The 25454-nt window shown below is 55.9% G+C and overlaps 7 protein-coding genes across 7 annotated transcripts; 2 read left to right on the top strand and 5 right to left on the bottom strand.

Annotated features, from left to right (window-relative positions):
• Positions 1-1297: 1297 nt before the first annotated feature.
• DICSQDRAFT_152525 (homeobox-domain-containing protein) lies at positions 1298-3249 on the top strand (the record flags this gene model as incomplete). The annotated part of the gene is made up of 4 exons (XM_007361865.1): positions 1298-1436; positions 1559-1666; positions 1744-2347; positions 2451-3249. 4 exons carry the CDS (start codon positions 1298-1300, stop codon positions 2785-2787), a joined length of 1188 nt encoding a protein of 395 aa, XP_007361927.1. The 3' UTR covers positions 2788-3249.
• A 1470-nt stretch (positions 3250-4719) lies between these two features.
• On the bottom strand, positions 4720-6076 carry DICSQDRAFT_51289 (uncharacterized protein; the record flags this gene model as incomplete). The annotated part of the gene is made up of 7 exons (XM_007361866.1): positions 4720-5158; positions 5215-5262; positions 5318-5334; positions 5393-5596; positions 5666-5775; positions 5830-5885; positions 5943-6076. 7 exons carry the CDS (start codon positions 6074-6076, stop codon positions 4720-4722), a joined length of 1008 nt encoding a protein of 335 aa, XP_007361928.1.
• A 940-nt stretch (positions 6077-7016) lies between these two features.
• Positions 7017-9417, bottom strand: DICSQDRAFT_152527 (MFS general substrate transporter; the record flags this gene model as incomplete). The annotated part of the gene is made up of 11 exons (XM_007361867.1): positions 9399-9417; positions 9167-9339; positions 9028-9045; positions 8872-8963; positions 8665-8815; positions 8016-8133; positions 7845-7957; positions 7597-7788; positions 7349-7534; positions 7138-7276; positions 7017-7083 (listed from the first exon to the last, which is right to left on the bottom strand). Exons 2-11 carry the CDS (start codon positions 9303-9305, stop codon positions 7017-7019), a joined length of 1215 nt encoding a protein of 404 aa, XP_007361929.1. The 5' UTR covers positions 9306-9339; positions 9399-9417.
• Positions 9418-10697: 1280 nt separating this feature from the next.
• On the bottom strand, positions 10698-12658 carry DICSQDRAFT_177909 (uncharacterized protein; the record flags this gene model as incomplete). Its single annotated transcript, XM_007361868.1, has 2 exons — positions 11991-12658; positions 10698-11936 (listed from the first exon to the last, which is right to left on the bottom strand). Exons 1-2 carry the CDS (start codon positions 12015-12017, stop codon positions 10698-10700), a joined length of 1266 nt encoding a protein of 421 aa, XP_007361930.1. The 5' UTR covers positions 12018-12658.
• Positions 12659-13094: 436 nt separating this feature from the next.
• On the top strand, positions 13095-18292 carry DICSQDRAFT_98992 (uncharacterized protein). Its single transcript, XM_007361869.1, has 20 exons — positions 13095-13383; positions 13440-13503; positions 13954-14371; positions 14426-14785; positions 14842-15526; positions 15589-15761; positions 15818-15829; positions 15885-15970; positions 16025-16073; positions 16129-16361; positions 16424-16484; positions 16544-16631; positions 16693-16755; positions 16816-16916; positions 16985-17042; positions 17117-17329; positions 17387-17436; positions 17515-17604; positions 17665-17704; positions 17766-18292. Exons 1-20 carry the CDS (start codon positions 13299-13301, stop codon positions 18116-18118), a joined length of 3282 nt encoding a protein of 1093 aa, XP_007361931.1. The 5' UTR covers positions 13095-13298; the 3' UTR covers positions 18119-18292.
• Positions 18293-18801: 509 nt separating this feature from the next.
• DICSQDRAFT_132879 (uncharacterized protein) lies at positions 18802-20131 on the bottom strand. The gene is made up of 3 exons (XM_007361870.1): positions 19926-20131; positions 19819-19849; positions 18802-19748 (listed from the first exon to the last, which is right to left on the bottom strand). The coding sequence occupies exons 1-3, from the start codon at positions 20082-20084 to the stop codon at positions 19555-19557; spliced, it is 384 nt and encodes a 127-aa protein (XP_007361932.1). The 5' UTR covers positions 20085-20131; the 3' UTR covers positions 18802-19554.
• A 1224-nt stretch (positions 20132-21355) lies between these two features.
• Positions 21356-22953, bottom strand: DICSQDRAFT_132880 (bola-like protein). Its single transcript, XM_007361871.1, has 5 exons — positions 22651-22953; positions 22401-22506; positions 22255-22295; positions 21792-22165; positions 21356-21712 (listed from the first exon to the last, which is right to left on the bottom strand). The coding sequence occupies exons 1-4, from the start codon at positions 22720-22722 to the stop codon at positions 22043-22045; spliced, it is 342 nt and encodes a 113-aa protein (XP_007361933.1). The 5' UTR covers positions 22723-22953; the 3' UTR covers positions 21356-21712; positions 21792-22042.
• Between the last annotated feature and the right edge of the window lie 2501 nt (positions 22954-25454).

Here is a 25454-nt window from a genome sequence, read left to right on the forward strand (position 1 = left end):
CGACTACCCATATCCGGCAGTCTTCCCCTGCTGTGACAGCGACGGGTCACACCCATCCCGTACCGCACCACTGGTGCCTTTACTGCTACATAGCTGCCAGTCACTTCTCCCTGTCTACATTGTCCAACCCTCATAGAGCTCGAGCCCTAGCCAGCGCAATGCGTCCGTCAAGCCAGTTCTTGTGCTCTGCAGTCTGCACAGGCTGCCACACACCATATCTCGCCCGTAGCCACGCCGCTTCTACTGTCACCGATCACAATTCCTAGAGGTCTCCAGGCGCGCAAGTACTGTGGTCCGCGTCCCGCTTAGCCCACAATCTCGCGCATGCCACGGCTTCGTCCAGGCATCTGTCCAAAGGTTATCTTTTGGGTTGCCTGAAACCGCACGACCGAATTCCAGCCCCGATCGATCTTAACAGATCTGTCACCTGACTCTACACGTCCTCCGTTTAAGTCAACTCTTTTGTTGTTGCCTGTCTGATCTACTTGCTACCTCGGTTCGTTGCGGTTCTGAATGCTTTCAAACAAGCGACGTGGCTTCCACAACCAGATGTTAGCACTTCGCTGCTTCTAACGTCAGGCGTCTCAGCCCTTAGAGTCAGACCGAAATCGAGCCGTGCTCGGGCAACTACCGGCCGGGAAATGAAAGTGGGACCTTCGCGGAATCGGGAAACCATTGGAATGACGGCCCATCCGGAGTGGCTTCCTGCTCCGAGTCCTCTGGCCGGTGCACCACCTGGGAATCAGCAAAAAAGGTCCACAAACAGCATGCAGACCGGCTGGCCTGCGGACACGAGGCAGCTCCGATATCCGTGTACGTCCACAGGGCAGGGTCCCTTGGAACTTCAGGGTAAAGTCAACGCGGCGTCTCCTCACCCTTCCTTATTCATCCTTTCACGAGGCAAACCTCGTCCTCCTCGCGTCCTTCTAGCACCCCTCCTTGACGTTCGACCCACACAGCCTCTTTTTCCCTACAGCTACTAAGATCTGACTGCTGATTTAGCAAAACAGTCTCTGCTGTACGCTGCCCAGTGCCCAGGACAGCCTCGTGGTCCGGCGGAGGACTCACGGCTTGCTCTCTGCTGTCTCGAGCTACATGCGTCACCTAACATTTGCCGGCGAGTCTGAGTCCGCTTCCGAGTGTGTGTGGTGTCTGCCCTCGCACAATCCAGTGTCGCCTTGCGCAGAGGGCATGCGCTTCCCTCATCGCCTGGTCTTCAAGTACATATTCCAGAGCTGACAGAACTGTCCGACGATCCCATTCACTCCCGCTTCTTTATTTTCGATCCTTCTATTCAATGTCGAACCAGCAATCTTTCCCCGACGACCACTTTCATTACGGTTGTTTCCCTCGAGCAAGCCGAAGAGGTACACCAACAGGCGGCAACAACAACAACAATAACAATCCGCGACGCGGACTATTTCATCTCGGACAGGGTGGGCGAACTGTGTTGCCTCCTCTTCATCTTCCGTTTCGAACCTCACGTTCTCCAGGTCTGTTCTCCTTCGGAGTACCTTATACCGTATGAATGAACTCAATCCATCTCTCTTCAATGCAGCGCCTGACTCTTCACTATCTTCCCAAATCCCCCAGCAAGATCCCACGCAGACGCACACCGATCCGAGCATAGCACACTTTAGTCAACAAGGTTGGCAGACTAATCAAGGTAATCATGCCCTTCCTTCGTTCCTTCCCGTCACTGACGGCGCCTCGCCCTTTCATTTATCCGGCGTGCAGTTCAAGCACACCAGCAGGCCGTCCCCTTCTCTCCTGATCCCCGATACCAGACTCAACAACAGGCCGCGTACGGCTCATATCCGTCTCGCTCATCGCCGAACATGATCGGAGCCCCGCACGATTCGCGTATATTACCTCCTCTTAATATGGGTCAATCGCAGATGCCCCCACATATCCCTATGGCGCCTGCTACCCAAGTTCGCTCACCGACTGGTGGCTATCCAACCTACGCTCCCTATCCTCAGCAACAGCCCAATCCTTACGGCTACCCCACTGCCCCCGATCCTCGCCAACTACCCCCACCCATCCCTGCCATGAACCCATACGACGCGTCATCAGGTCTCGGTCATCGACGTGGCTCCCTCGTCGAGAGGTCAAATCCTATGCGTCCTGGCGGGCACGGAGCTTCTCCTTACCCACGCGTCCCCTCCGCCGCTCCCCACGTCCCCGAGCCTCCGGTAGAGCCCGTGAAGAAGAAACGTAAGCGGGCGGATGCCGAGCAACTCAAGGTTCTCAACGAGACCTACAACCGAACAGCGTTCCCCTCGACGGAGGAGCGTATTGAGCTCGCCAAGAAGCTGGGGATGTCGGCGCGCAGCGTTCAAATATGGTGCGTCTCCAACTCTCACTCTCTTCTTACGTTTGTGCCTCGCACGACAATCGCCTAACTGACTGGTGATCCCTCACTCTCCATGACGTCCCCGTCATGGCAGGTTCCAGAACAAGCGGCAGGCGATGCGCCAGAGCTCGCGCCAGGCGGCGGCCAGCGCACCGCCAACGACAAGCCAGCCATACCCGGTATCAACTCACTCCACCTCTACCTCCACCACACCAGCCCCGCAATCCCAAGGGTACCCGAGCTCGATGACTGGCGCATCGAGCGCGAGTCAGGTAGGGTACAGAACACCGCGCCCTTCGAGCGACATGGGTGGCATGCACACCGCTGTAGGCCGCTTAAACCCATCACCAAGCCCGTCTTCCCATCGGAGGAGCCACGAGGAAGACCCGCACAGACACGATGTCCGGCGATTCTCCCCTCCTCCGTTCTAATCGCGGTCCCATCGCACCTCGCCCTCGCGTACCGGGCCACACGTCCGTGTGGCCACGTCCTCACCTCACGCCCCTTCCTCCCCTCCGTCCATTCTGGCCGCCTCCGGACGCCATGGGCATCCCGCGACCTGCGCTCCGTCATTTTCACCGTCATCGGTCCCGGCCGTTCTGCTCCCGTTTCGTCCGAGTCCGCCTCTTACCAAAGGCCCGTTTCCAACGCCTCCCGTTCGCGCCCCGTTATTTGCATTGATCTTCCACGTTGCAAGATCGTGTATTTATGTAAGGACCTCGCCCCGCAGTGACTTTCCAGCCAGGACAGTCCTCCGTTACGTTCCCTCGTCGTTATCGCACGCCATCGGATTCGCCGCTCTCACCCGTCAGTACCCTCCGCCTCGGCCTCTCACCATCGTCATTGCATCGCATCTATCTCGTCCATCTCGCCCATCACGTTTCCAATACCGCACTCTTCGCCTTCTCTCCCACACACTGTATCATCCATCTATACGTACCACTTCGCATCGGCCTTACTGCATTATTATGTACATGAATCGCCACATCCGCCATTCTTGACTTATCATCTATATGATTACCTCACTACTCTAGTTGCTTCCGTACTTCTGTCCCTTCCTCCCTTCAGTATATTATCAGTCTACTATTCTATGTAATATGTTTATGCGCTCGCGTTCGGGGTCTTCTGGTACCTGTCTTGGACTCGCCCGCTCACTACCATTACCACATAGCCTAGAAACAACCTGACATCGGTGTTGATCTCTACTTCTTCGGGCCCCTGAGGACCAAGCCTCGAGGCTCCACTTGTCGAGCGTGTCGGGTGTCGGGTGCGTGGGCCTCTTCCAGTGATAGCTCTACATCGCCTCGCAGTGATAGTGCCTCTCAGTCCCTCGCGGACGCCGTATCCTCTTCCCATTCGACACCGTCGACCCCCATCGACGGTCGCACTAGAGCCGCCGCCGGCGTCGCCCTCATCCCACGTGGCCGGGGCATAAACGCTAAAAGTACGCTTCTTCGCTCGCGCCGTCACCCGTCCCAAGGTCCGCGGACACCGGACACGCGGTCAGGCCAGCTAGGTAAGTACCGCCAGACCACCGCCAACGCATGCAAATCTACGAGGCCAGATCTCCGCCTCTGAATCTGTTGTTCTCGAGCCCCCTGTTGGCGCTAGACCCCGGCCGCTTGGGTGCCAGCCAATGCGTGGGGCACCCCGCACCGAGAAGGCTCGGAGAGCACGCTTAGCGTGCGGCCTAACGTCGTCGAAGAGCCCTTCACGGAAGCATGTGTATGCCAGTAAAACGCCGGATGCGACACAGATGATGCGTTAGCATCGAGCGCATCGCGCCGCGGCGAGGCTTTCGGACGGTGACAGGGAGCCTGGGGTGGCACACGGCGCGCGGCGTCTCGTCGAGCTTCAAGTCGCCGATCTGCGTGCGCCTCTGCACGTGGGCGCGCGGTCCTGCGAGCTTCGGCCATGTGGATATGTGTACCTCGCCTCGAGGCTCCGGTCACACTTCTCTCAAAATTTGTTTGAACCACACCGGTCGCACGGGCGAGGTGAGGCACAAGGTTAAGTGGAGACAGCGAACATCGGAGAGCGTTGTATTCCTGTACAATCATGTGGTGCGTGCAAGCAGGCATCGGGTTTACATAGCATGCGGACGGTATAAACGGAGGAGCGAGAATGCTTAACAATATACAGGGCCGACGCTTGGGCGGTCATGAGTGCGAGGTGAGGAAAGGAGTCTACCCATCCATCGCCATCGATTGAGATCCCGTAATCCAGTGCTTCTCAAAAGCAAATCGAGATCCCGGATAAGCCAAGAGCCTGGACAACCAATCGCCGAAGTCAGACACACTCCAGAGAATATTCCAAACAGACAGGACAACACAGCAGCTTACACATGGGAGAAAAGAAGGAAATCAATGGTGCCTCTTGGCGAGGTGAGAGACATGGCGCTTGACCATGCTACGGCGAGCCTTCGACTTGCACCGGCCAGTCGACGCGGAGGCCGAGGAAGTAGCGATCGAAGACGTCACAGAATCTGTAGCAGATGTATGGACAGACGTCGAAACGTGAGCCGACCTCGCCGAGGTGGAAGCCTCCGCGGAGGAAGCGGCAGCGGAGGTAACGTGAGTGGAGGAAGCAGTCGCGGAGGACTTCGTGGACGAGGGGGCAGGGCCGCTGGCCCCGGAGCCACTCCCCGATCCGGAGAAGGCAGGAGCGGGGCCAGGAATGGTGAAGCTCTTGAAGCTGTCGGACCAAATATCGGGGAACTTCACATTGTTGTAGACTCCAGGAATCGAAACCAACTCCGAGCCGGAGGGAGTCTGGGTACCACTGCCAGTCACGGAGAGCTGACTGGGAAGGATCCATCAGTCAGTCGACTTGGGGGTGTAGCTAGCTATGATACTCACGCGCAACTGGGGTAGAACTGAGGCTGGTTGGCGTCGTGAAGGGCGATACTGCACGCCGTTCAGCGGACCATCATTCAGGAGTCAAGACAAACTCGATGCTTACATTTCGTTGCGGATCAACTACAAAATGGTAATCATTCGTACTGCAGTCGTCACACAGTACTCAGCGGCTACTCACGTAGTCACCGGGCTTGAGGCCGCTGGGAATAGTGCTGGTCCACTGGAAGCCGTTGTCGATGAGCTGCGCGGAAGCCCACTTGCCGTTAGAGTAACCGGCAGCATCGATCTTGAACCATTTGGCGTTGGAAGCGTCAAAACTGGTGCAAGGGCCATCGCAGGAAGTCATGTAAGTGGAGACCGGGCCCAAGTGATCAGCAGGCCACTACGACAGCGAGCGATTAGTGTCTTGAGCTTTATTCTCCTTGACCGATTCCGACATCAAAACACGCACAGACAGCCAGTCAAAGACAATTTTGCTTCCAGCAGCGGCAGTGGCGACGAGACCCGCGGGAGACTCGCCGCCCTTGTTGCATGCGATGTCCGACGAGGTCACGTCAAGAACTGGGTCCAAAGTTAAAACCGAGCCTACAATCCCTTGTTGACGTCATCACATACTGGGACCGTCATCGGGAACCTTCCTAACGATGCGCTTAGGGACAGGCGACTCGTAACTGCCTCGTGTGATTCAGTAGCCGCTCCTTAAACTCCGTAACCAGATCGGCACTCACGGGTCGGTGAATGGAAGCCACCCGGAATAGTTCTTGCCACCTGCTTCAATGCTGTGAACATAACCATGTGCGTTCACAGTGGAGGGCGCAACGAGCGCGACAGCGAAAGCAAAGAGCGACAGGGAAGTGAACATCGTGATCGGAGTTCGGGGGGACGGGGATCGTAAGGACAGAAGACGGGCAGAAACTACCACCGACTGGTCTGGATAGGGACAGGGAACGGAAAGGAGAGGGAGGGGAAGGGACAGAGGGTGGTTGACGATGTCGTCGTCCTGGAAGGACCAGTTGAGCCCTTGAGGCCTTTTCTATACCTTGTACGCGGACTTCGAAACGATCACGCCGAGCCAACAGAGCCTTCGCAATGGGCGTCAGACACCTCAACCGACGCTAACCGAGCCCGGAGCGCCCTCCTCGGCGCACTTTCCGTTCCGTCTCGCTATTGTCCGTCAACGGTCATTCAACTCAGTGATTGTGGCCAGCAAGTTGTCTGTACAATTAAAATGGCCACCGGTATGCACCCTCTTGCCCTTGCGCAAGGACGTTGCACTTACAGGCATATGCCGCACCGCAGCTCGGGAAGCATGGCTAGTTTGACTTCTTCCCCGTCTCATCTGCCGGCGAGCTCCACGCGGCATGTTAATCCCGAGTGACTCTTGCCTTCTTCCTGCCTCTCCGAGTCGTGGTCAATTCCAGAGGCGAGCTGTGCGCCACCTCTAGAATGTTTTGCCCGTGAGTTGGGCAACATCCTGTGGAGCGTCCGTTATGTTCTCGCTCAGACGAACGTGCACAAAAATGTGTAGCCGGAATCGCTCCGGACGGTGATCAATCGATTGTGCATGTTGCCGACACTTCGCGCAGATGCGGCTGATGTAGAAGAACCAAGAGCGAGCAGATATCATCGCCCTTGTGGCGGTGGCGAACATCTGCTGGCCTTGTCACGACACCGCCAGTGTGTTCTGTATAACCCAGGATTTGGTGATACAAGCAGCCGCAGTGGGATCATCAGTGTCAAAATGAGATAGCAAGTGGATGTCTGATCGATGCGTGCATTGTAACATGTGGTTCATTCACATTCTAAGCATGCTTTGCGTAGCGACTTGCTTTCCGTATCCGTTCCCCGTAGAGCCAGAAAAGAATAGGTCTTCCGAAAGGCGGATTTAGAACATCATATGTCAGAGGTAAGAACGGTACGTACGACGGAGCACCAATTGCGATAGCAGCGCTCGCCAGGATGGTGTTTCCCTTTCCATAACCCAGAGCGTTGTACATCGCAGGAGCGAACAGCGGGAATACGCACGCCGCCACAGATCGGAAGAACGTCACGGCGGCGATAGCTAACGAGGAGACACCAACAGTTAGGTGATTGCGACATCGGACAGCAATAGTCAGATACGTGACCAACGTACCTGATGCGGCGTGAAGCGTGAAGGCGTCGATAATGTATATTTGAATGGACTGGAAGTTGAGGATCATCCCAGCGCCGACGAGGACGATACCGATATCTGGGACTATCCAATGCACGGATGCGCGAGCCGTCCAGCCAGTTATTAGCAGTCCTGTTGGGAGGAGAATCATCCCGGGAAACTTGAATACTAGGAGTTCGTGTCCAGTCAGCAAAATGGACGCAAGTGGTGTGTTGCATGTTGGGGCTCACGCAAACGATATTCGGGCTTTCCTACACCCCCATTTTTCTTCGCCAAGCGCATATAAACGACGTCTAGTAATCGTGCACTGATTTGAGATACTCTGGAGAGCCCGATGCCAAGGGTGATATAGTTGAGGCCTGCGATGCCAAGCGACTCTTGGTAGATTCCCTGGAAGATCAATGGTATCGTAGTGAGAAAGACTATGAAAATCCGATGAGTAATGAGCTCGTTGGCCATCTGACGAATGTGTACGCACGGTATAAAGTCCCGTAGATAAACGCCATGTAGGAGCGCAAAAGCTGAATGATAGGCTCTCGGAAGAAGAGCATAAATGGACGAATGAGTGCCTTCTGGACGATGCTCTTCCACCTGGAAACGTGAGAGGGATAAGAAACAGTGCACTGGATGCACAGATTGCAAGGCCCACTTTCTATCCGCGCCGTCAAAGACAGTACGGACTCTTGGATGACGGTCACCTTTCTCTGAGTCGGCAAGCTCCTTCCTGAAACGCTTTGCTTTTCTCGCAAGCAAGACTGGGGGGTACGCTACATCAAGGATAGATCAGAAAAAGGACTAGGAAGTCATCCTTGGCCTGTCACCCAGAATAAGCTCACTTTCTTCAAGTACGAGCAATCCAACAAGCTGTACCGCAACCGCCACGATTGTCGGGGCCCAGAACTGGACAGAACGGATCTCCTTCTACCAGGGACTCCATCAGTAAAACCGACAATCTCTGAGTGCTGAAAACTCTTAAATAGCACCTCCCGCCAACTTGCGCTCTGCATCCTGCAGTTCTCCGGCATCTGTTCTCCTTCAAATCAGATAGGGAGCATCCCTGGCTACTCGCAATCCTGCATGAGAGCTCTGGGGGCTTTTGGACGCTTTGTGCACCTGGTGTCGGTGACACAATCCGACCTCTCAGGCGAGTTCTTACAGGTATTGCGCGCTAACGGGTGGCGGTGCGTAGACGCCTATAAATTCCCTTACAAGGCAGCTCTTAGAGCTTTGAAAGGTTTTACTCGGCACTCTAAGACCTGCGCAGGTTTTTCTGATGTCGTGCAGAAAGGACGTTGGACTTACAACCCATCTCCAATCTCCTTTTGTTGCGATCCAGGCAACGCATATAGGGCCAACGACTGGACCCAACAAAGGCGCCAGAGTATAAACAGCGACGGCTTGACCTCGCTGTTCGGGTCTCCACACGTCTCCGAGGACCCCGCCGGCAATCTTCACAGAAGTATATGTAGTCAGCACCGATCAAGCGAGTACATGCACCGGCTTACCGCCAGTAGTCCGTTCCCCCCGGACCCAGACAGGAAGCGGAACGCGAGCAGCTCCCGCTCGTTCCGCGCCCATGCGCAAGCAAAATTCCACACTGTCGAAACGAACCGTTGGGAAAGTTGGAGTCCAGCTGAAGTCAATAGAAGATCGACACGGACCGAGATACCAGAAGTTCGCTCACTGCAGTACCCGTTGACGACCGAACACCTAGCTCATCGGGCCTAGTATGAGGGGTCCAGGGGCTACCACGTCTTCTCGTCAGCTAGAAACGAGTGAATGGCGACACGAGAGACAAACCATAGCCACCAAGAAACATCGATGTTAGCAAAGCAACGACGGTTTCGTTGGTAACGCCAAATTGGGCGGCGATGCGATGACTGGTCGGGGCCATCATCGAAGACGAGACAGGGCTTATAAAGACGTAGGCGGAGACCATAGTAGTGATGGCCCATTTCTTGCCAAATGCCCAACTACAACACGCAAAGTCAGGGTTGGACGTCTCGAGACCTATGGGCCACCCAAGACGTACTTTCTCGGGTTCTGCGGATCGTCGGGTCCATCCCAGTCCACGATGTACGTAGACTCGTCTGCCAGGTCACTAGGAATATCGGGGAAGTCAGCCTTGTCCGATTCGATCTTGCTTCCCAGCCCCTGATCCACAAGGGTGGGAAGTGTGTGGTCGTGAACGGAAGCAATGGAGGATCTGGTGGAGCCTTGTCGCGCTTCCTGGTCCACCACGCTGCTTGAGGGTTTCTTCATGTGGTTCGCCGGGGAATTCGTGCGCCTTCCTGGCAGAACTTATAAGGGGCATCGGACAACCGAGCGCTGCGGAACTCCTCAAGCGAAACCAAAGATATCCTCGTATCATTTCCCGACAGCAGCATGTAGAAAGCACGATATGGGGGCGCCCCACAAGAAGAGAGTCCGAGTAAAACCGATTCGGGTGGAACGTCCACAGGGGGGAAATGCAACGCTCGAAGCGCGGGCCGGGTGATTCTTTCGACCAATGGTCGATCTTCAAACAACGGACGGCAATCTATGGAAGAGACTGAGTCAGTCGTACGTACTCCATGACGGTGATAAGTACATAGCCGGAGGAATCGTGGAGGGGCGCTTACTATTATCAGGCCGGGAATTGCTCGAGAAGACGCACAAAAGGTCGAGTTGGCGCCATTACGCATACCAAAGATCAGTACTGGTGCCATTCAACGGTTCTTTTGTACATGTTTAGAAGGCTCTGTGGAGTAACGACACTTCTAGAGCAGCGTCTTCGATGGGCTCTAGTGAAGATAGCCTAATGCTTCTTCTCGGCAGTGACACCGGCTCACCGTAGAATATGACTACAAACCGCTTCCTGTTGTAAGAGCGGATGGCAACTACAAGCTCCAAGGAGGTATCAACAGATAGCAACAAGGAGGGACGAACCGGAAACACAATGTTCGTACGGGCAGATCAACAAGAATGATGTCGAGAACCTGCAGTGCCGGCCTGGACAACGAGGGGGGCACATGACCACATGATACATCCAGCAGTATCGTACACGAGCCGACGGCAAGTTCTGTTCTGTTACGAGAATCAGTACACATTGAGACCACAGTACACGCTAATGGTACAATCCAAACGATAGCTAGGGAGCATCAGGGCGATCGTCATCCGTGGGGTGGAGCACGTACAGACTGCCATATAACCAGAGTACAGCACAAAACTCGAAGTCAAGAGGTGTATGTGCCAATGATCGATCAATCATTGGGGCTCGAGTATGCGTATCATGCGCTGTCTCAGCTGGGAGGGATGGGGCGAGATGGCGAGAAGGTCACCGAGCTCAAGATCATCGGGGCAAATGCTCGGCCGAGGCCGAGGGGGTCGGTCGGAAGGGTGACCTCTTCGGCACCGCAGGGGCTACACTTGGCTGCGCCGTCTGGGATGTAGGGGCGCCGCCGCGCGTCATGTCAACAGAGCCCCATCTAGAGCTATTGGACTGTCGACGGACATTGAGGGGTGCGACGGCGAACATCGGTGCTGTGGGCAAGCGTTGAATCTCACGGAGCGAGAAGATCGTAGAAAGCGAGGAGATCGAATTCGGCCTCCTGGAGGGTGCTGGGGAGGGGGCGGTGTCTCTGGCGGCGTCCTGGGTCGCATTCTTGGTCAGCCACCGTATCTGCGGAGGCGCAGAGGGGTTGGAGTTGGTGCGGGCGCGGATTAAGGACGGCATGGAGGAGTTTGGCATGGAGATAGGGGAGGGTAAAGCGGACGATGTGCGACTGCTGCTACCCTCATGACGCATGAAGGTCGTGCTCTCAGAGCTCCCTGAGGTCGATGCCGTAGGAGAAGGAATGCAAATCTCGAGCTTCACCGGAGTCGTGTCGGTGACGATAGCAGGCGCAGGTGGTTTGGGCATCTCAGTCATCCACGCTGGCGCACTTGCAGGGATCGTCTCCAGCTGCAGCGCGAACGGCTGCGACCGGATGAAGCGCTCGTGCTGCTCTAGCGGCGCGGATGCTGAAGAGTAGATACTCGCTGTGTCCGCACTCAGCGAGTTGGCCCGCGTTAGGCCTCCGGTTGTTGGAACGCCAAGGGTGACGCTCGGACGCGTTCCGTGCCCTTGCTTCGTCTTCGGGTAGTAGGGTACTCCACCAAGATGTTTCATGTCCTGCGGCCGGAGGATGAACTGCTTCAGCTTCGCGCTGTCCGGGGAGGACCTATTGGAGGAGCGTTTGGACGATGGCGCAAGCGAGGTTTGGGACTGATGAGCCGGTTGTTGCACAGAGCGGATGAGCTCATAGTATGAAACCCCTTCGGAAGGAACTCCGCGCGCGCCGCCCTTCGTCTTCAGCGTGACTGCGACGGGATTCGCACCTGTAGAGATCGCGAAGGCGGCGCTGTTTTCGTACATCTCCACGTCCACCGGACCCGAGATGCGGCGTTTATGCAACTTAGCCTTCTTCAGTTTCTTCCGGTCCTTCAGGATGCACCACGAAATGGCGATGATGAGGTTTAAGCCTACCACAACCACGACGATGCCTGCGATGAGCGGTGGTGTGAGCCCTACATCTCTCTTCGCGAACGTCTGCACAGGCGTAAGTCTTACTCTCCTATGCGCAACGAACGTCGAAACACTCACATGCGTACTGCTGCCCGAGGACGACATAGTGTTGTCGGCGCGAAGGGAGGGCGCGGGGTCGATCTTCACCGAGAGGTCTGCAACCGCTCGGGAGGGGAATGGGAGAACCAAACGAAAGCAGGACACGTTAGGCCGACACCTTCATATATCTGGGCACTAAGACCGCAATAGCCACGGGTGACAGCGGGGATTACGGGTGAAACCCATTGGGACGCCACATGGTCGCGACGCTGCACGACGAGAGTGATCTTCGCAGTTGACGGCGATGGCTCGCTCGCGGAATCTCGCCGACTTCGCACGGCCGCGGTCGCGGGGCTACCAGCTCTGTGATCATGCATCAAGGTACCGCCTAACCCGCAGGCCATGCGCTCAGGTCCAGATAAGGAGGGGTCGTGGCAAAGGCATAGCAGAATAGCTGAGATGTCTCGAGATCAGATGCTAGAACCAGAAAGTTGGTGTGCGATTGCGCAAAGTCATAACACCTGCATGCGACACTTGGGCGGTGAGTGTAGGACACAGAGGCGGCACCCTTCCCCGCTGGCCAGCTAAAATTAGCAACAACAATGTGATGGATGTCCTCGTCAAGCGATGCGTCGGCCCCGCCTACTGCCGACTTGTTGCGTTGGAGGCATGTCTACGACTGGCGGAACCGCACCTAGATACTCATGTGGCGATATTGAAGCACTCGCGGTGGCAGGGACTTATGAGTCTTTAATCGCTGCCCTCATCTAGAAGGAAAGACAGCAGCTATTCTTGCCTGATGAAGAGGGCTGTAGGAGGCAAGCGGTTCTATAAGGACTAGGCGAACACTTCACATTGAATGAGTACCTGACTCTCTCTACTTCGGCCTACGCAGTTCAGCGTTCCGCGGAGGTCAACTACAGCCAGACGGAGCCACAGATATGTCAGACTCATTGCGGTCTGCTGTGGTAGAGTGCGAGCGCGGAGATAAAGACACCTATGAGAGCGAAGGAAGGCGAACGCTGGCTGATTATGAATGCCGGTTTTGCGGCAGCGTTACCTGGGACCTACCAAATCGGGCAGGAGCACTGGTCGATGTGCTGCAGAATTTTGTTTTTTCAAGCTCTTCAGCACCGTCCACCACGCCCGCCTGCATCGTGCAGGGAGCAGCGCTTTCTACACCGCCTCTATCTTCTTTCTAGATATCTTTTGCTGATTCACGCTTAGACTTGACTATCGAGGGCAACATACCACGACAAACGCACTCTACCAGACTCCATTAATCTCGACCGTCTCGCATAGAACCTTGCTTCGGGCTCTGCAACTGTATCACTTGTACTTGCAATCATGTCTCCTGTCGCCATGTCTGTAGCCTCGGATTCCCATTTTGCGCCCTTCCTAGATGCGCTCCGCACTGCGCCAACTGGCCCAGGTGAGTAATGCGCACCCTCCGCTGCATTTCAGCTACTGGAACCGTCGGCTTGACAGATGCAAAGGCCGCTTCCGACCGCCTTGCCCGCGAGGTCTCCAATGTTGGCCTAGATTCGCTCAGGTGAGCATGGTTCCGTTGTCTCTTGTCGCAGCGGGATTGGACCCAAGGTTATGGGCTTGGAAAGCATAGCATGGAGCAAGGATATGCACAAAGAATGTTCCTGGAAGCTCCAATTGGTGCACTCCCATGCATGAGCACCATCTAGTGTGTGGTACCGCAGATATGAGGGCGATGATAAGAACCAAGGGCGCGAGTAGAGGAGATACAATATTGAGAGTCGAAGTGCTTTCATGCTATCTGCATTGGCCGCTCCCCAAGATCACCCCAGAGTCGCACAGACTTGTATTCTCTTACTCCTCTATCATGTCGACTATACTTTACGCACTATCATTCAGCTTGATGCGGCACGGAAAACAGCGATAACCTGGGTTTAATGAGACGGTTTTATGGGACCAATCATCTATCCCTCCGTCCTCTAATGAATGGTGAAGCTGATTCGCATATATCCAGCGATGCCAACATTCTCTCCACGCTCCACGCGTTTGCAACAAACAAAAAGTCAGGCTATGAACGCGAGTCTGCTGCCATCGCTTTCCAGTCTCTCGCGACCATCCTCGGTGCATCCGCTGCACCGCTCCTCCTTCCTTCCTTGTCTGTCCTCTATGACCTTTACATGGATAAGGGCGACGTCGTCCGCATTGCGGCGACCGCGGCGACCAAGAACATTCTGAAGCTGTTCCCTCCCGAAGCTACCCGTGTCGTTCTCAGGACGCTTGAGGACATTATGGACAAGGCCAAATGGCGCTCGAAGGTGGGGGTACTTGATGCCATAAGGTCTTTTGCTAGCACCTCGAAGGATGCCGTTGCGAACGAACTGGGCACCACGATCCCCAAGATCGAGGCTGCAATGCATGATACCAAGGCCGAGGTACGAGGCTTTGTTATATTTACCCAGAATTGTCAGAAGCTGACCTGATCTCAGGTATCCACTGCCGCCGTCAAATGCGCTACCGCCCTTTGCAATACTCTTGCCAACCCTGATCTCACTCCACACGTCCCCGCACTCGTGAAGTGCATGTCCAACCCTGATTCCGTGCCCCAGTGCATTAAATCCCTCTCGAACACTACGTTTGTGGCCGAGGTCACCGCGCCGGCTCTTGCTGTTCTCGTGCCACTCTTGATACGTGCTCTCAACGACCGCTCCATGGAAGTTCAGCGCCGTTCTGTAGTCGTCATTGATAACCTAGTCAAGCTTGTTCGCGACCCTAGTGTCGCGGCCACCTACCTCAGCCCTCTTGTAGAGGGCGTAGAGAAGATTGCCAAGGGTGCTGCGTTCCCTGAGGTGCGCTTTGATTTTGGTCTCCCTCTACGCTGTCTCGGACTGAGCATGATCGACAGGTCCGCGCCTTTGCCGAGACTGCACTCACAACTCTGCAAAAGTCGGGTGCTTCCAAGGACGGCCCTCCTCCTGCACCGCGTGACTTGCAATCAGAGACCACCGACGTCCTTTGTACCCTTCTCACTCTGCTCCCCGAGGGGCTTGCAGCGACCTCCGCGGACGCCCCCAACGGACCCCGTACTCCGCGGCACCCCCTGCTCAAACAGGTTCTCGAGTTCTCCGCCGGAATTATTGCGGATCTGGTGCACGCCCGCAACTTCTCCGATGCGCAAGCGTGGAGCCGCTCCCTCGGAACCTACGTTGAGCCTTGGTTCCCCGCAGGCAGCACGGATGCCGCTAAGTTCACCGAGCGCGTCCGCACGCATTTCCTCGCCGTCGACCAGGAGAAGCACGGCGGTGTCGTAACCGGATCCACCGAGGAGGGTGAGCTGCTGTGCGACACACTCTTCTCGCTCGCATACGGCGCACTCCTGCTTCTTTCACACACGCACCTCCGCCTCTTCCGTGGCCGGAGGTACGGTATCCTAGGCACGAACGGCTCCGGCAAGTCAACTCTCATGCGTCAGCTACGCGACGGCAAGGTGGAGAACTTCCCGCCGCAGGACCAGCTTCGATGTGTGATGGTAGAGCACTCGCTCCAAGGCGAGGACACGTCGCTTTCGGTGCTCGATTTCGTCGCGGCTGGTGAGTTGAAGAGCGCAATGATTTTGGAAATACACACGGCTGAGTTAGGTTCTCTGTGATAGACAAGGCACTCGCACACGTTCCGCGGTCGAAGATCCGGGATCAGCTTCTGGAAGTCGGGTTCGATGATGCCCGCCAGGAGGAGGTCGTCGGCGGCCTATCGGGCGGATGGAAGATGAAGCTCGAGCTTGCACGCGCAATGCTGTACAACGCAGATCTCCTGCTGCTCGATGAGGTGAGATCTCCCTGGATCCGTAGACTTCCTCTACTGAACGCGGTGTCTATCAACAGCCCACCAATCATGTAGGTTTATGTTTGTAACCTGTTACATGATGACGAGCTGACGCGTGCAATGTAGCTGGATCGTGCGTCCGTCCAATGGCTTGAGAAGTGGCTTATTGGAAAGAAGAACGTTACGTGCCTTATCGTCAGCCACGACTCTGGGTATGTCGGGCACGCAGCCGCTGATTGGATTGAAACTGATTGGCCGCCGTTTAGCTTCCTAGACAATGTCACAACCGATATCATTCACTATGAGAGCAAGAAGGTCGGCGCGGCCATTTGCATGCTTCATGAATGTGAAGACTGACACATGAACTCAGCTTGTGTACTATCCTGGCAATTTGTCTGCTTTTGTGGAGAAACACCCTGAGGCAAAGTCGTACTACACACTCGCTGCGACTTCCGTGAAGTTTTCGTTCCCACCTCCCGGTTCACTGATGGGAGTCCGCAGCAACACCCGTGCGATTCTGAAGATGACCAACTGCACCTTCACATATCCTGGTCGTTCGAAGCCCAGTCTGTTCAACGTTAGCTGTGCATTGTCGCTATCAAGGTGCGTAGCCGGCGTTTCGCATTGTCGCGGTGGTGAACCTAACGAGGGAACCTCCGATCCAGTCGGGTCGGCATCATTGGCCCCAATGGGGCTGGAAAGTCCACGCTTGTCAAGCTCCTGACGGTGCGTTGCATGTCTATCTTTTGCTGTGCTCCTTCTTGACTGTGGTCTCGTTCTCACAGGGAGAGACAGAGCCACAAGAAGGCACAGTCTACAAGCATCCAGCTCTGCGTATCGGTTACGTCTCGCAGCATGCTACGCATCACATTGGTGAGCATCCACAGGCATTCGTGCATTCGTAATGCTTTGATCCATCATGGGCTGTTCACAGAACGACACCTCGAAAAGACCCCGATCCAATACATCCAATGGCGTTTCCAAGACGGTCACGATCGTAAGTCGCACCGAATCGTATCATCAAGCAGACATCATATAAGACTATTGCTCTGATCAGGTGAGATCTTGGAGAAGGCCACCCGTGCTCTCACGGACGAGGATAAGGCATTGCTTGAGACCGAGTTTGTCGGAAAGAATGGTCAGAGACGCAAGCTCGAGGTACGTTTCAAAATGATTATCAACTGTCGCCGTCATTGACTGACCGCTGCTTGGACCCTCTTGCTCAGTTGATCATGGGGCGACAGAAACTCAAGAAGTCGTTACAATACGAGATCAAGTGGAGAGGTATGCGTTTCAAATGGTTCGATGACCTTTCGGCAGCAGTGCTCTGACTGTTGTGCTGTGTTGATTTCGGTCAGGCCTGGACCACAAGTTCAACACCTGGATCCCGCGAGAGGAGCTTCTCCAGAAAGGCTTCGGAAAGCTAGTCCAGCAGTTCGACGATTTAGAATCTTCACGTGAGGGAGCAGGTCAGCGTGATACCTCCGCACATATCGTCCGCAAGCATCTCGAGGACATTGGCTTGGACGGTGATATCGCACAGTACAACGAGATCGCAGGATTGTCTGGAGGTGGGTGTTGTGATCGCGTTTTCAGTCCTCGCAAAGGTTGAAACCCCCCTGATTTAGGCCAGAAGATCAAGCTCGTCATTGCTGCCTGTCTCTGGAACAACCCTCAGGTATGTCGCAATCGTATCGGGATCTTACCCTTCGCATATGCGATGCTAACCGCGCCCGTCCCGGTGTTCCTCGTCTAGATTTGCGTGTTGGACGAACCTAGCAATTTCCTGGACCGTGAAGCTCTCGGAGGCTTGGCCGTTGCCATCCGGGACTGGGCTGGTGCAGTGGTGCGTGATGTGCTATCTCGTCTCACTAGTCACCTTGTCACTCACGCCAGTCCTTCGCAGGTTATCATATCTCACAACGAGGAGTTTGTGACTGCACTTTGTGAGTGTATCACGCTTGTACGGTGAAGTGGTCACGACATTTGACACCGCTTTCCACCCAGGCCCCGAGATATGGCATATCGACGGGGGCCGTATGACACATAAGGGCAAGATAGCGGTAGTCGAGGACGCATTTGCCGTCAAGTCCCCGAAAGGCAGTGGTAGCAACACGCCCGCCCGCACCCAGACGCCTGCACTTTCACGCAACCAGACACCTGCGGCATCCGTGGCTGCCACCCCGGCTGGCAGCGGCGCCGAGGACAACAAGGCGAACGGCACGGCTACGCCCCCTGTGAAGAAAAAGAAGAAGCTTACCCGCAACCAAATGAAGGCACAGGAGGAGCGACGGAGGATCAGGAAGCTCAACTGGCTCACGTTCGGTGGTCCAAAGCCCGAGGACACGGATAGCGACTAGTTGTTCTAGACATAGATATCCCTACGATCCCACATATTCTCGGTCGTCTCATGGCCTTGCTGCTGCAGGGCCGCGGCCGCTCGCCCAGATCTTCACATGTGTATCCATGTTCCTGACCGCGCCCACTGTAGTAATGCATGACTCCAGAGCAGCGGTATCTGGATACTTTCTTCCATGCAGGGATCGCTGGCCGGCGGGCGGAAGCTCCCATCAGAAGGATCTACACAGGAAGGTTTTGTGGGGCATCCATTGCCAGAATGAACCGAGTGCTAGTGCGCAGCCAGTGCGGAGAAATAGGGGGTGGTGGTAAGTACGGCTTGAAGTAGTGCCGGTGCGAGCTAGGTGTACCTGTTAGGTAAGGTGTGGTAGGGTGCGACTATCCGAGGGTAGATATAGCTAAGTGCGATGTGGATAACTCTACAGCAGGACCAGCCAGAAGCAGCTAGTAATGTGTGTACGCAGTATGCGTAGTGGGGTGTAAGAGTAGGCAAGATGCGATGCGCGGATGATACAGGGGTGCGATGGAACGGAGATGTCGGGTGCAGATGGAACGTAAGAGCAGGGGGGACGAGATGGTGATGTACAGTGCGGATGCTATCTAGGACCAGGATGAGGTGATAGTGATAATACAACGAGTCACAGAAGGGAGGGAAGGAAATCCGGGAACGCGTGTCCGGGTGGTGTGCGAATAAGTTATGTGGAAATGATACAAGGGTCGAATGGAACCTCCGAGGTGCGCGAATAAATAGAGAGCGAGTGTCGTGCGAGCAAATGGTGTACAGGATGGTGACGATGAGTATCGAACGAGTGTGTGGGTGCTGGATGCGATGGTGACGTGAACGAGCGTGAGCGGGCGTGCCTGGAATAAATATGTCGCACTGCATGCGCCGAGCAAGAATGGAAGTGGATGCCCGTGCAGTAGATGCGGATGGAAGAGGAACAATTCAAACGTCAAAGAGTCAATCCCAAATGGTCGTCGGCAGTGCGAGATCTGAATAAATATGACGAAACAGAGAAGGGGAATAGACTCCGTTCCGGATCCAGAGGACCAAACAACCAAACATGAGAAGAACTGAACGGTTGAGAAGAGGGTTGGATCAACAATGCGTAGTGTACAATGCGATGTGCAACGATAGCGAAATAAATATGTGGAGATCCGAAGAAATGCGTGATGAGATGACACGAAGCGAATAATGATAATGATAGTCTTGAAATCTTCTGAATAGGTTTCCGGTGTCCAAGATATGACGGTCATGAGAGGGCGCGGATAAAGGGAGACCGGAGGACTGGAATGAGGGTTGCGCTGGCGGACCGAGGGCGGCAAAATGCAGAGGACTGGCTGGCGGACCGAGAGGCGCGTAGCAGCAGGCAGAAGGAGATGCGCGACGACGACGGTGGTAGCGACGGGCGCCTATTGGGCAGAGGTCCGCCGCGCCTCACTTGGTGCGAGACTTCTGCGAGTTGGGCGAGGAGCCTTCCGAAGACGGGTACTCCTCCTGCGAGCCTTCGCTCATTTCGTCCAGATCGACGCCCGTCGCTTCTGACCCGCGCGTATGCACCCGCGCATGCCGGCGCATGTTGCTCTGAACGCTGAAGCTACGGCCACAGCCTTCGTACGGACATGTGAATGCTGTCGTTGCGCCCGTCAGACCGCCCGTCAGCGCACGAATCGCGGGCAACAGATTGTACGAGGCACTCACGCTTCTCTCCCGTGTGAGTGTTGAGGTGAATCTGCGCGCGCGGAGAGAGGCGTGTGTGAGCCATTATGACCGTCAGGGGCGGGCGGAATCGCGGGGAGGCGGCGTACCTTCAAGCTACTCGGACGAGTAAACCCCTTGCCACAATAGCTGCACTCGTAGCGAGACGAGGGGCTCCGCTCGGTCGCAGCGGGCTCCGTGCCCGGGTACGGCTGGTGCTGTGGACCCGGAGGGCCAACCATGCCCATGCCCATGCCCGGGTTTCCCATTGCTTGGGAGCCGGCATACGGATAGCTGCCTGTCGGGATCGGTTGGCGGGGGTGACTGGTTTGCGCATATTGGGGAGAATAACCGTGGGGGTAGGCTTGTGCGGAGGGATGCGGCGGGACACTCTGAGCATACGCGGGATACCCGGAAGGGTCGGACGCGTTTCGGGGATGATTGGAAGGAGTGGACTGGCGTGGGATGTCTGGATACGCAGGGTACGAGTGTGGTGTGCCCGGTCCGTACGAGTGTGGTGTGCTCGGTCTGTACGCATGTGGAGCGGGAGACCCTCCGCGGGAGATTCGTCGAGGGTCCTCGTCTGCGAGCTGGAGGCGGCTGAAGTGGGGGGAGGCGGGTTGGCGTGTCTGGTGGGGAGGAACAGATCGTGACAACTCCTCTGGAGAACAGCGTGGTGAGCATGTTAGGAACGTCACAATCTGCAGGAGCTACTGTGCACTTACGTCCAAATATCTGTCGGATAGGCGGCAGCGTCGGCCGTTGCTCGCCTCGTCCAGAGGTAGCGTCACTTGAAGATGATGGGCGAGACGGCATTGGCACGAACGCTGGACCTTGTTAATGGGGGGAAAGAAAGGATCGGAGGAGAAAAGTGGCCAGGACAGTCGAGACCAGCATTCTGCTATATACTGCTCGGGCGACGAACAGTTGGAGAAGGGACCTTCCCGCCACAGCCGAAGGAGGACCGAGTCAGTGGATCGCGATTGTGGATTTCCACGTACGCCGGTTTCTCGATCGGGGGATGAATCTCGAGACCTGTACGAATGCTGCAATGCTTCCTCGCTGGGCCACTGCGACTGTGCCGACGCGGTCTCCATGTATCTGGGATGACCTCGACAACGGGTGTGATGACAGTCGCGAACGAGTGGACACACGGGGGAGGATGCCGACAGGTCAGAACAACTCCGAGCCTCCGCTTTTGCAACGTCCCGGGCAGCCAGTGTGAAGCCGGATGAGCTTCAGCCACGCTTGGATCAGCCAAAGCGACAGTATTGGCGTACTGAGCGGTGTGAATGATCTCGACGGGATCGCGCGGCGAAGAACGGACGGGGATTGACGCCGGATTGACGCGGTGCGCCTAATTCATTGTAGACCCGGCGGTGACTGGCCACACGGAATCTGAGATTGAGCAGTACTCGAGAGTCGAGAGCCCGTTCAGGCAGGATCAGAGATCAGCGAAAGCAATGCGACGGTCACCTGATGGCCAGCCGCGCCCCTTGTCCCGTCGTCCGTGTCCAATGTTCACATCCTCAATGGGCAACACGACAACGCCAGACACGCGCAGCCCATGATCGCCCAGCCAGTCGCGAAGGTTGGCCATCGCATGTCAATCCTCGTTCCATCTGGAAATCCGTTCACATGCAAGGCGACGACCCTCCGAATAGCGTTGTACAGAGCAGTAGGCAGGGCAACTCCACGTTCCTAACCTCTAACGACACACGGCCTGCGTGTTCCTGACCCGCAAACAAACGGCGCTCCTCGGGAATCGTGACTTACAATTGCGCACTCATTTGAGAACCACATCCACTGTCCGACACCGGAAGCAAACACCTGAACAAAGCCTAGCATACTGCGAGCGGACCACGCGCTACCAATGCTTCCGACCAACGAACTCCAACTAATGACGCAAAAAGAGGCAAGCGATCAAAGCTAAGCTCTGGCTGCGGCATTAAGATCCGAAACAGAATAGAGCTCACGGACATGATCGCCACAGAGAGGGCAATGCAGTTCTGGAGCACATGGCTAGTGCTGCTATGACAATACAGGAGAGGTCTGTATTCTGGTGTATCCACGAAAAAGCCTGTTGATCAGGGCGCTCTACTCCAGGAAGGTTGAGTAACCGAGCTGCTCAATTGACGAGGAGGATGTCCAATGGGCGATAGAAGGAACACGACAGCAGAAGGCAAGAATTAACAAGTACATCGCCCTCTGCAGATGCCAGCACCGCTTACGCCTGCTCGGCCGACTGCACTTCTGACGGCGTCTTGGTCTTGAGGGACAACGCATGGAGGCCTGCAGCGAACTCGTCCGCAAGTGCGGCGTAGATCATCCTATGCCTCTGCATCGTACTCTGCAAGTGTTGGAGAGCCACCCAACGCAACGGTGACACCTTGTCAGTACGACGGCCCCGAGGCATGAGAAAACTGACATCGAGATTACCTTGCCGTGGAACTGTTCTGACACCACATGGACGGTGAAATCTGCAGACGACCAACAACAGGAAGGTAAGACAGGGTGAGACCGAGAGCGTGGGAATGACCGCCACACGACAAGGTAGTCGTAGCCGGGGCAGGATGCAGACGTACGAGTCTCTCCGTTACCACCCCCTGCGGTCCTCATGGGTGCATGATGTCGATGTTGCCATGAGTCGTTCGTGATGTCGAGCCGCTCGGGATGCAAGATTTCGGAGAGCTGCTCGACGTAAGCGCAGACGCGGGGTGTTGAAGATCAGTGTCAGCGCAAGGGTGGATGTCGATGTCGATGGTCATGGATATGGATGCGGGAACACCAGTTAGCACACGAGCACGCGCACGTCGCCTGTGATTGAACACCTACCTTCACCCTAATTGCTTGCTCGACTGGGCCAGCTGGCGCCCGGTCTCTAGGATCAGCAGCGGCGGTAGACATGGTCGCCATCATAGGCACTCTGGGTGTTGGACGGTTTCGAAGTAGGGCGATGGCCAATCGCCGTGGGGCCAGCATCGACAAAGCTGTGCACAGTCTCTTCCAGGCAATGCTGTTTCGTCTTGCACCGTAGATTTCGTTGACGGTGATGCCGAGAGCGTTGTCCTGCCCAGGGAGAAGACGCCAGGTAGATCAGGAAAATAGACACAAGTCGAGTAGCGAGCACTGGCAGTGAGAGTCGAGACGATCTCCTGGCCTGGCTCAGTTGCGGTAGACGCCTATGTGCGGGAACGGCCCGGCCGAAGCCGCCCCGACGACGACAACAGACTTCCCCGTGCTGGTCACCAGCGTCGGTCCCGAAGTTTCCGTGCTCGCCCAGGATTCTCTCTCTCTTTCTCCACCACCAAGGCTCGTCCGAGCTGACTCAACGTGAGCCAAACCTCTTGGGCGTACAAGTTCTGTTGTCTCCGCATGTCACACACGCATTGGCGCGGCGTCAGGCAAAGTCATTACTAGTCGGATGTACTGATTCCGAGGTTTGATTTGGGTATTTAGTTTGAATACTCTGAGTCTCTCTGACGAGTAAAGGCAGCGACTTGGACAAGTCCTCTGACACGCTCATCTCGGCAAAGAGTCACTGGATCGTGGACATCGCCAGGACTCACTGAGGCTCTCAGTCCGATGACGGGTTTCAAATACAGACAAGCATTGGATGCGTTACTGTTGGAGTACGGCTTGCTATGCATTGCATTGGTCACATCCATGTTGGCTCTTGCAATCTTCTTTGCGCCGGGCCTAACTAGACTTCTACCCAGCCTACTGATATATTCACCGTGAACCTGTTACAGCTGAGCAGCACTCACAGGTGTAGGGCCTCAGGAGCTCCTTTTCAGCTCATATCAGTAAGTCATGCTCATGAATAGCTATTGCTTAGCCACAGCACAAATAGTCAGGCGCACAGCAGATCTTGCTCCGGCGGAGGTCAATCTCGGTCCACTGTATGCCTGGCCATATTCAGACATTGACACTGATCTACGCTTAGGGGGCAAATGCACAAACACACTTGAGGTCCTCTCCCCAAGGCAAGGAACCTCATGGACAGCCTTGCCTCTCACAGGGTGTCAGCATCAGACAGCGAAATTCTGGACACCTCTATATCACGGATGTTGGACAGACGCCCCTGTTTGCCGCCCAACCCCTTCCCTTTGACGCCTGTCGCGGCGACTAGGCGCGTAGACTTGGGTCGACGTTCGGCGACGATCCTGTAGGCGAGCAGCAAGGAGCCGAAAGGGAAAAGAGAGAGAGGGAGAGGGATAAACACAACAAGAAACTCGACAGGGCAGAGCGGAGGTCGGCATGAGGGCACAAGACCTGCGAAAGCTAGTCTTCACGCAGACAGCAACAGACTAGTCCCAGTGACCAAGTTATACATTAGCAATCGAAGAGAGATACAACGCTATTGTCACGGACGTTGGACAGACACCCCTTTTTGCCGCCCATTCCCCTCCCTTTGACGCCCACCTTCCATTCGTGGACCATTTCCTTTCCTAGCCCATTCCAATTTGGACACTGTAGATACGTTCCCACAGCCGCATGCCACGTTCCCGTGATCGCCATGCCCTTGCCTTTTTGTTCTCGCCCTTTGTTCTTCCTTTGTCATCTTCACTACCTCACTCTCACGCCTTGTCTTTGGTTGCTAAGCAGCCCCTCAAGTATATAAGGACCCCCTTAGGCGCTCCCTAGTCCCCATCTCGACCTCTTGGTCATTGGGACTAGGTGAGTGGCCATAGCGTTGTATCTCCCTTCGTTTGCTAATGTATAACTTGGTCATTGGGACTAGTCTGTCGCTGTCTGCGTGAAGACTAGCTTTCGCAGGTCTCGTGCCCTCGTGCCGACCTCCGCTCTGCCCTCGTCGAGTTTCTTGCTACGTTTATCCCTCTTTATCTCCCTCTTTCCCTTTCGGCTCCTTGCCGCTCGCCTACGAGGTCGTCGCCGAACGTCGACCTGAGTCTACGCGCCTAGTCGCCGCGACATTAGGTCGAGATCTCTCCCCCGGTGCTGACGCTCTGAACAAGAGTGTCCCCGCCGCCGCTACATTGCCTCCCCCACCCTGGACTGCGCCGGCAGACTTCACACATGGGACACCAAAGACCAAGACTACTGTCACCAACGGAAGGACCTAGATGACGGACTCTGGTACTGGGTACCGTGCGAGCAAAACCCCTGCCCGAACCGTCATCACCGTCCTGCTCGGATCAACTGGAACACCTTTGCGGACGAGTTTATCCCAGTTCCTGACTCCCCCGTTGCTGAGTCGCCCACAACTCGATCCCCCATCCCCGGTACTCCGACTGATGAGCTTGAAGTAGCGCTACTCATCGCGCTTCCCCCATCCCCTATCATCCCCCCAACCCGTCCACCGTCCGCTCCACCCATCATGGGACAACAAGGCGGACAACCGCAGACGACAGGCCCCGCCAACAACCCCCAGCAGGCCCAACCGGGCACCCAGACGGCAGCGCAACCCCCGGACCCCATGACGGTATTACTCCAGTCGATGACTCTCCTCACCCAGTCCATGGCGCAGCTCGCAAACTCGACCACCGGGACCAGCGGTCTGAAGGCTGTTCAGAAGCCCTCCGCCTTCAAAGGCGAACAAGGAGGTGAGGCACGGCGTTTCCTGGCAGCGTTCACCCTCTGGGCCATGTCCCAAGGTTCGACGCTCAATCACGTCG

Source organism: Dichomitus squalens (assembly GCF_000275845.1).
Source record: "Dichomitus squalens LYAD-421 SS1 unplaced genomic scaffold DICSQscaffold_3, whole genome shotgun sequence".
NCBI lineage: Eukaryota > Fungi > Basidiomycota > Agaricomycetes > Polyporales > Polyporaceae > Dichomitus > Dichomitus squalens.

Bases quoted from the DNA above. Each gene is read 5' to 3' on its own strand.
- DICSQDRAFT_98992 (XM_007361869.1), top strand. From the start codon at position 13,299: ATGTCTCCTGTCGCCATGTCTGTAGCCTCGGATTCCCATTTTGCGCCC. The intron at 14,786-14,841 runs GTGCGCTTTGAT...CATGATCGACAG, and splicing joins AGGGTGCTGCGTTCCCTGAG to GTCCGCGCCTTTGCCGAGAC. The intron at 16,074-16,128 runs GTCGGCGCGGCC...ACATGAACTCAG, and splicing joins TTCACTATGAGAGCAAGAAG to CTTGTGTACTATCCTGGCAA.
- DICSQDRAFT_132880 (XM_007361871.1), bottom strand. From the start codon at position 22,722: ATGTCTACCGCCGCTGCTGATCCTAGAGACCGGGCGCCAGCTGGCCCA. The intron at 22,507-22,650 runs GTAGGTGTTCAA...TACGTCGAGCAG, and splicing joins AGCAAGCAATTAGGGTGAAG to CTCTCCGAAATCTTGCATCC. The intron at 22,166-22,254 runs GTAATCTCGATG...CAACACTTGCAG, and splicing joins CAGAACAGTTCCACGGCAAG to AGTACGATGCAGAGGCATAG.
- DICSQDRAFT_132879 (XM_007361870.1), bottom strand. From the start codon at position 20,084: ATGGGAAACCCGGGCATGGGCATGGGCATGGTTGGCCCTCCGGGTCCA. The intron at 19,850-19,925 runs GTACGCCGCCTC...CCGCGCGCGCAG, and splicing joins CTCGTCCGAGTAGCTTGAAG to ATTCACCTCAACACTCACAC. The intron at 19,749-19,818 runs GTGAGTGCCTCG...GCGCAACGACAG, and splicing joins CACTCACACGGGAGAGAAGC to CATTCACATGTCCGTACGAA.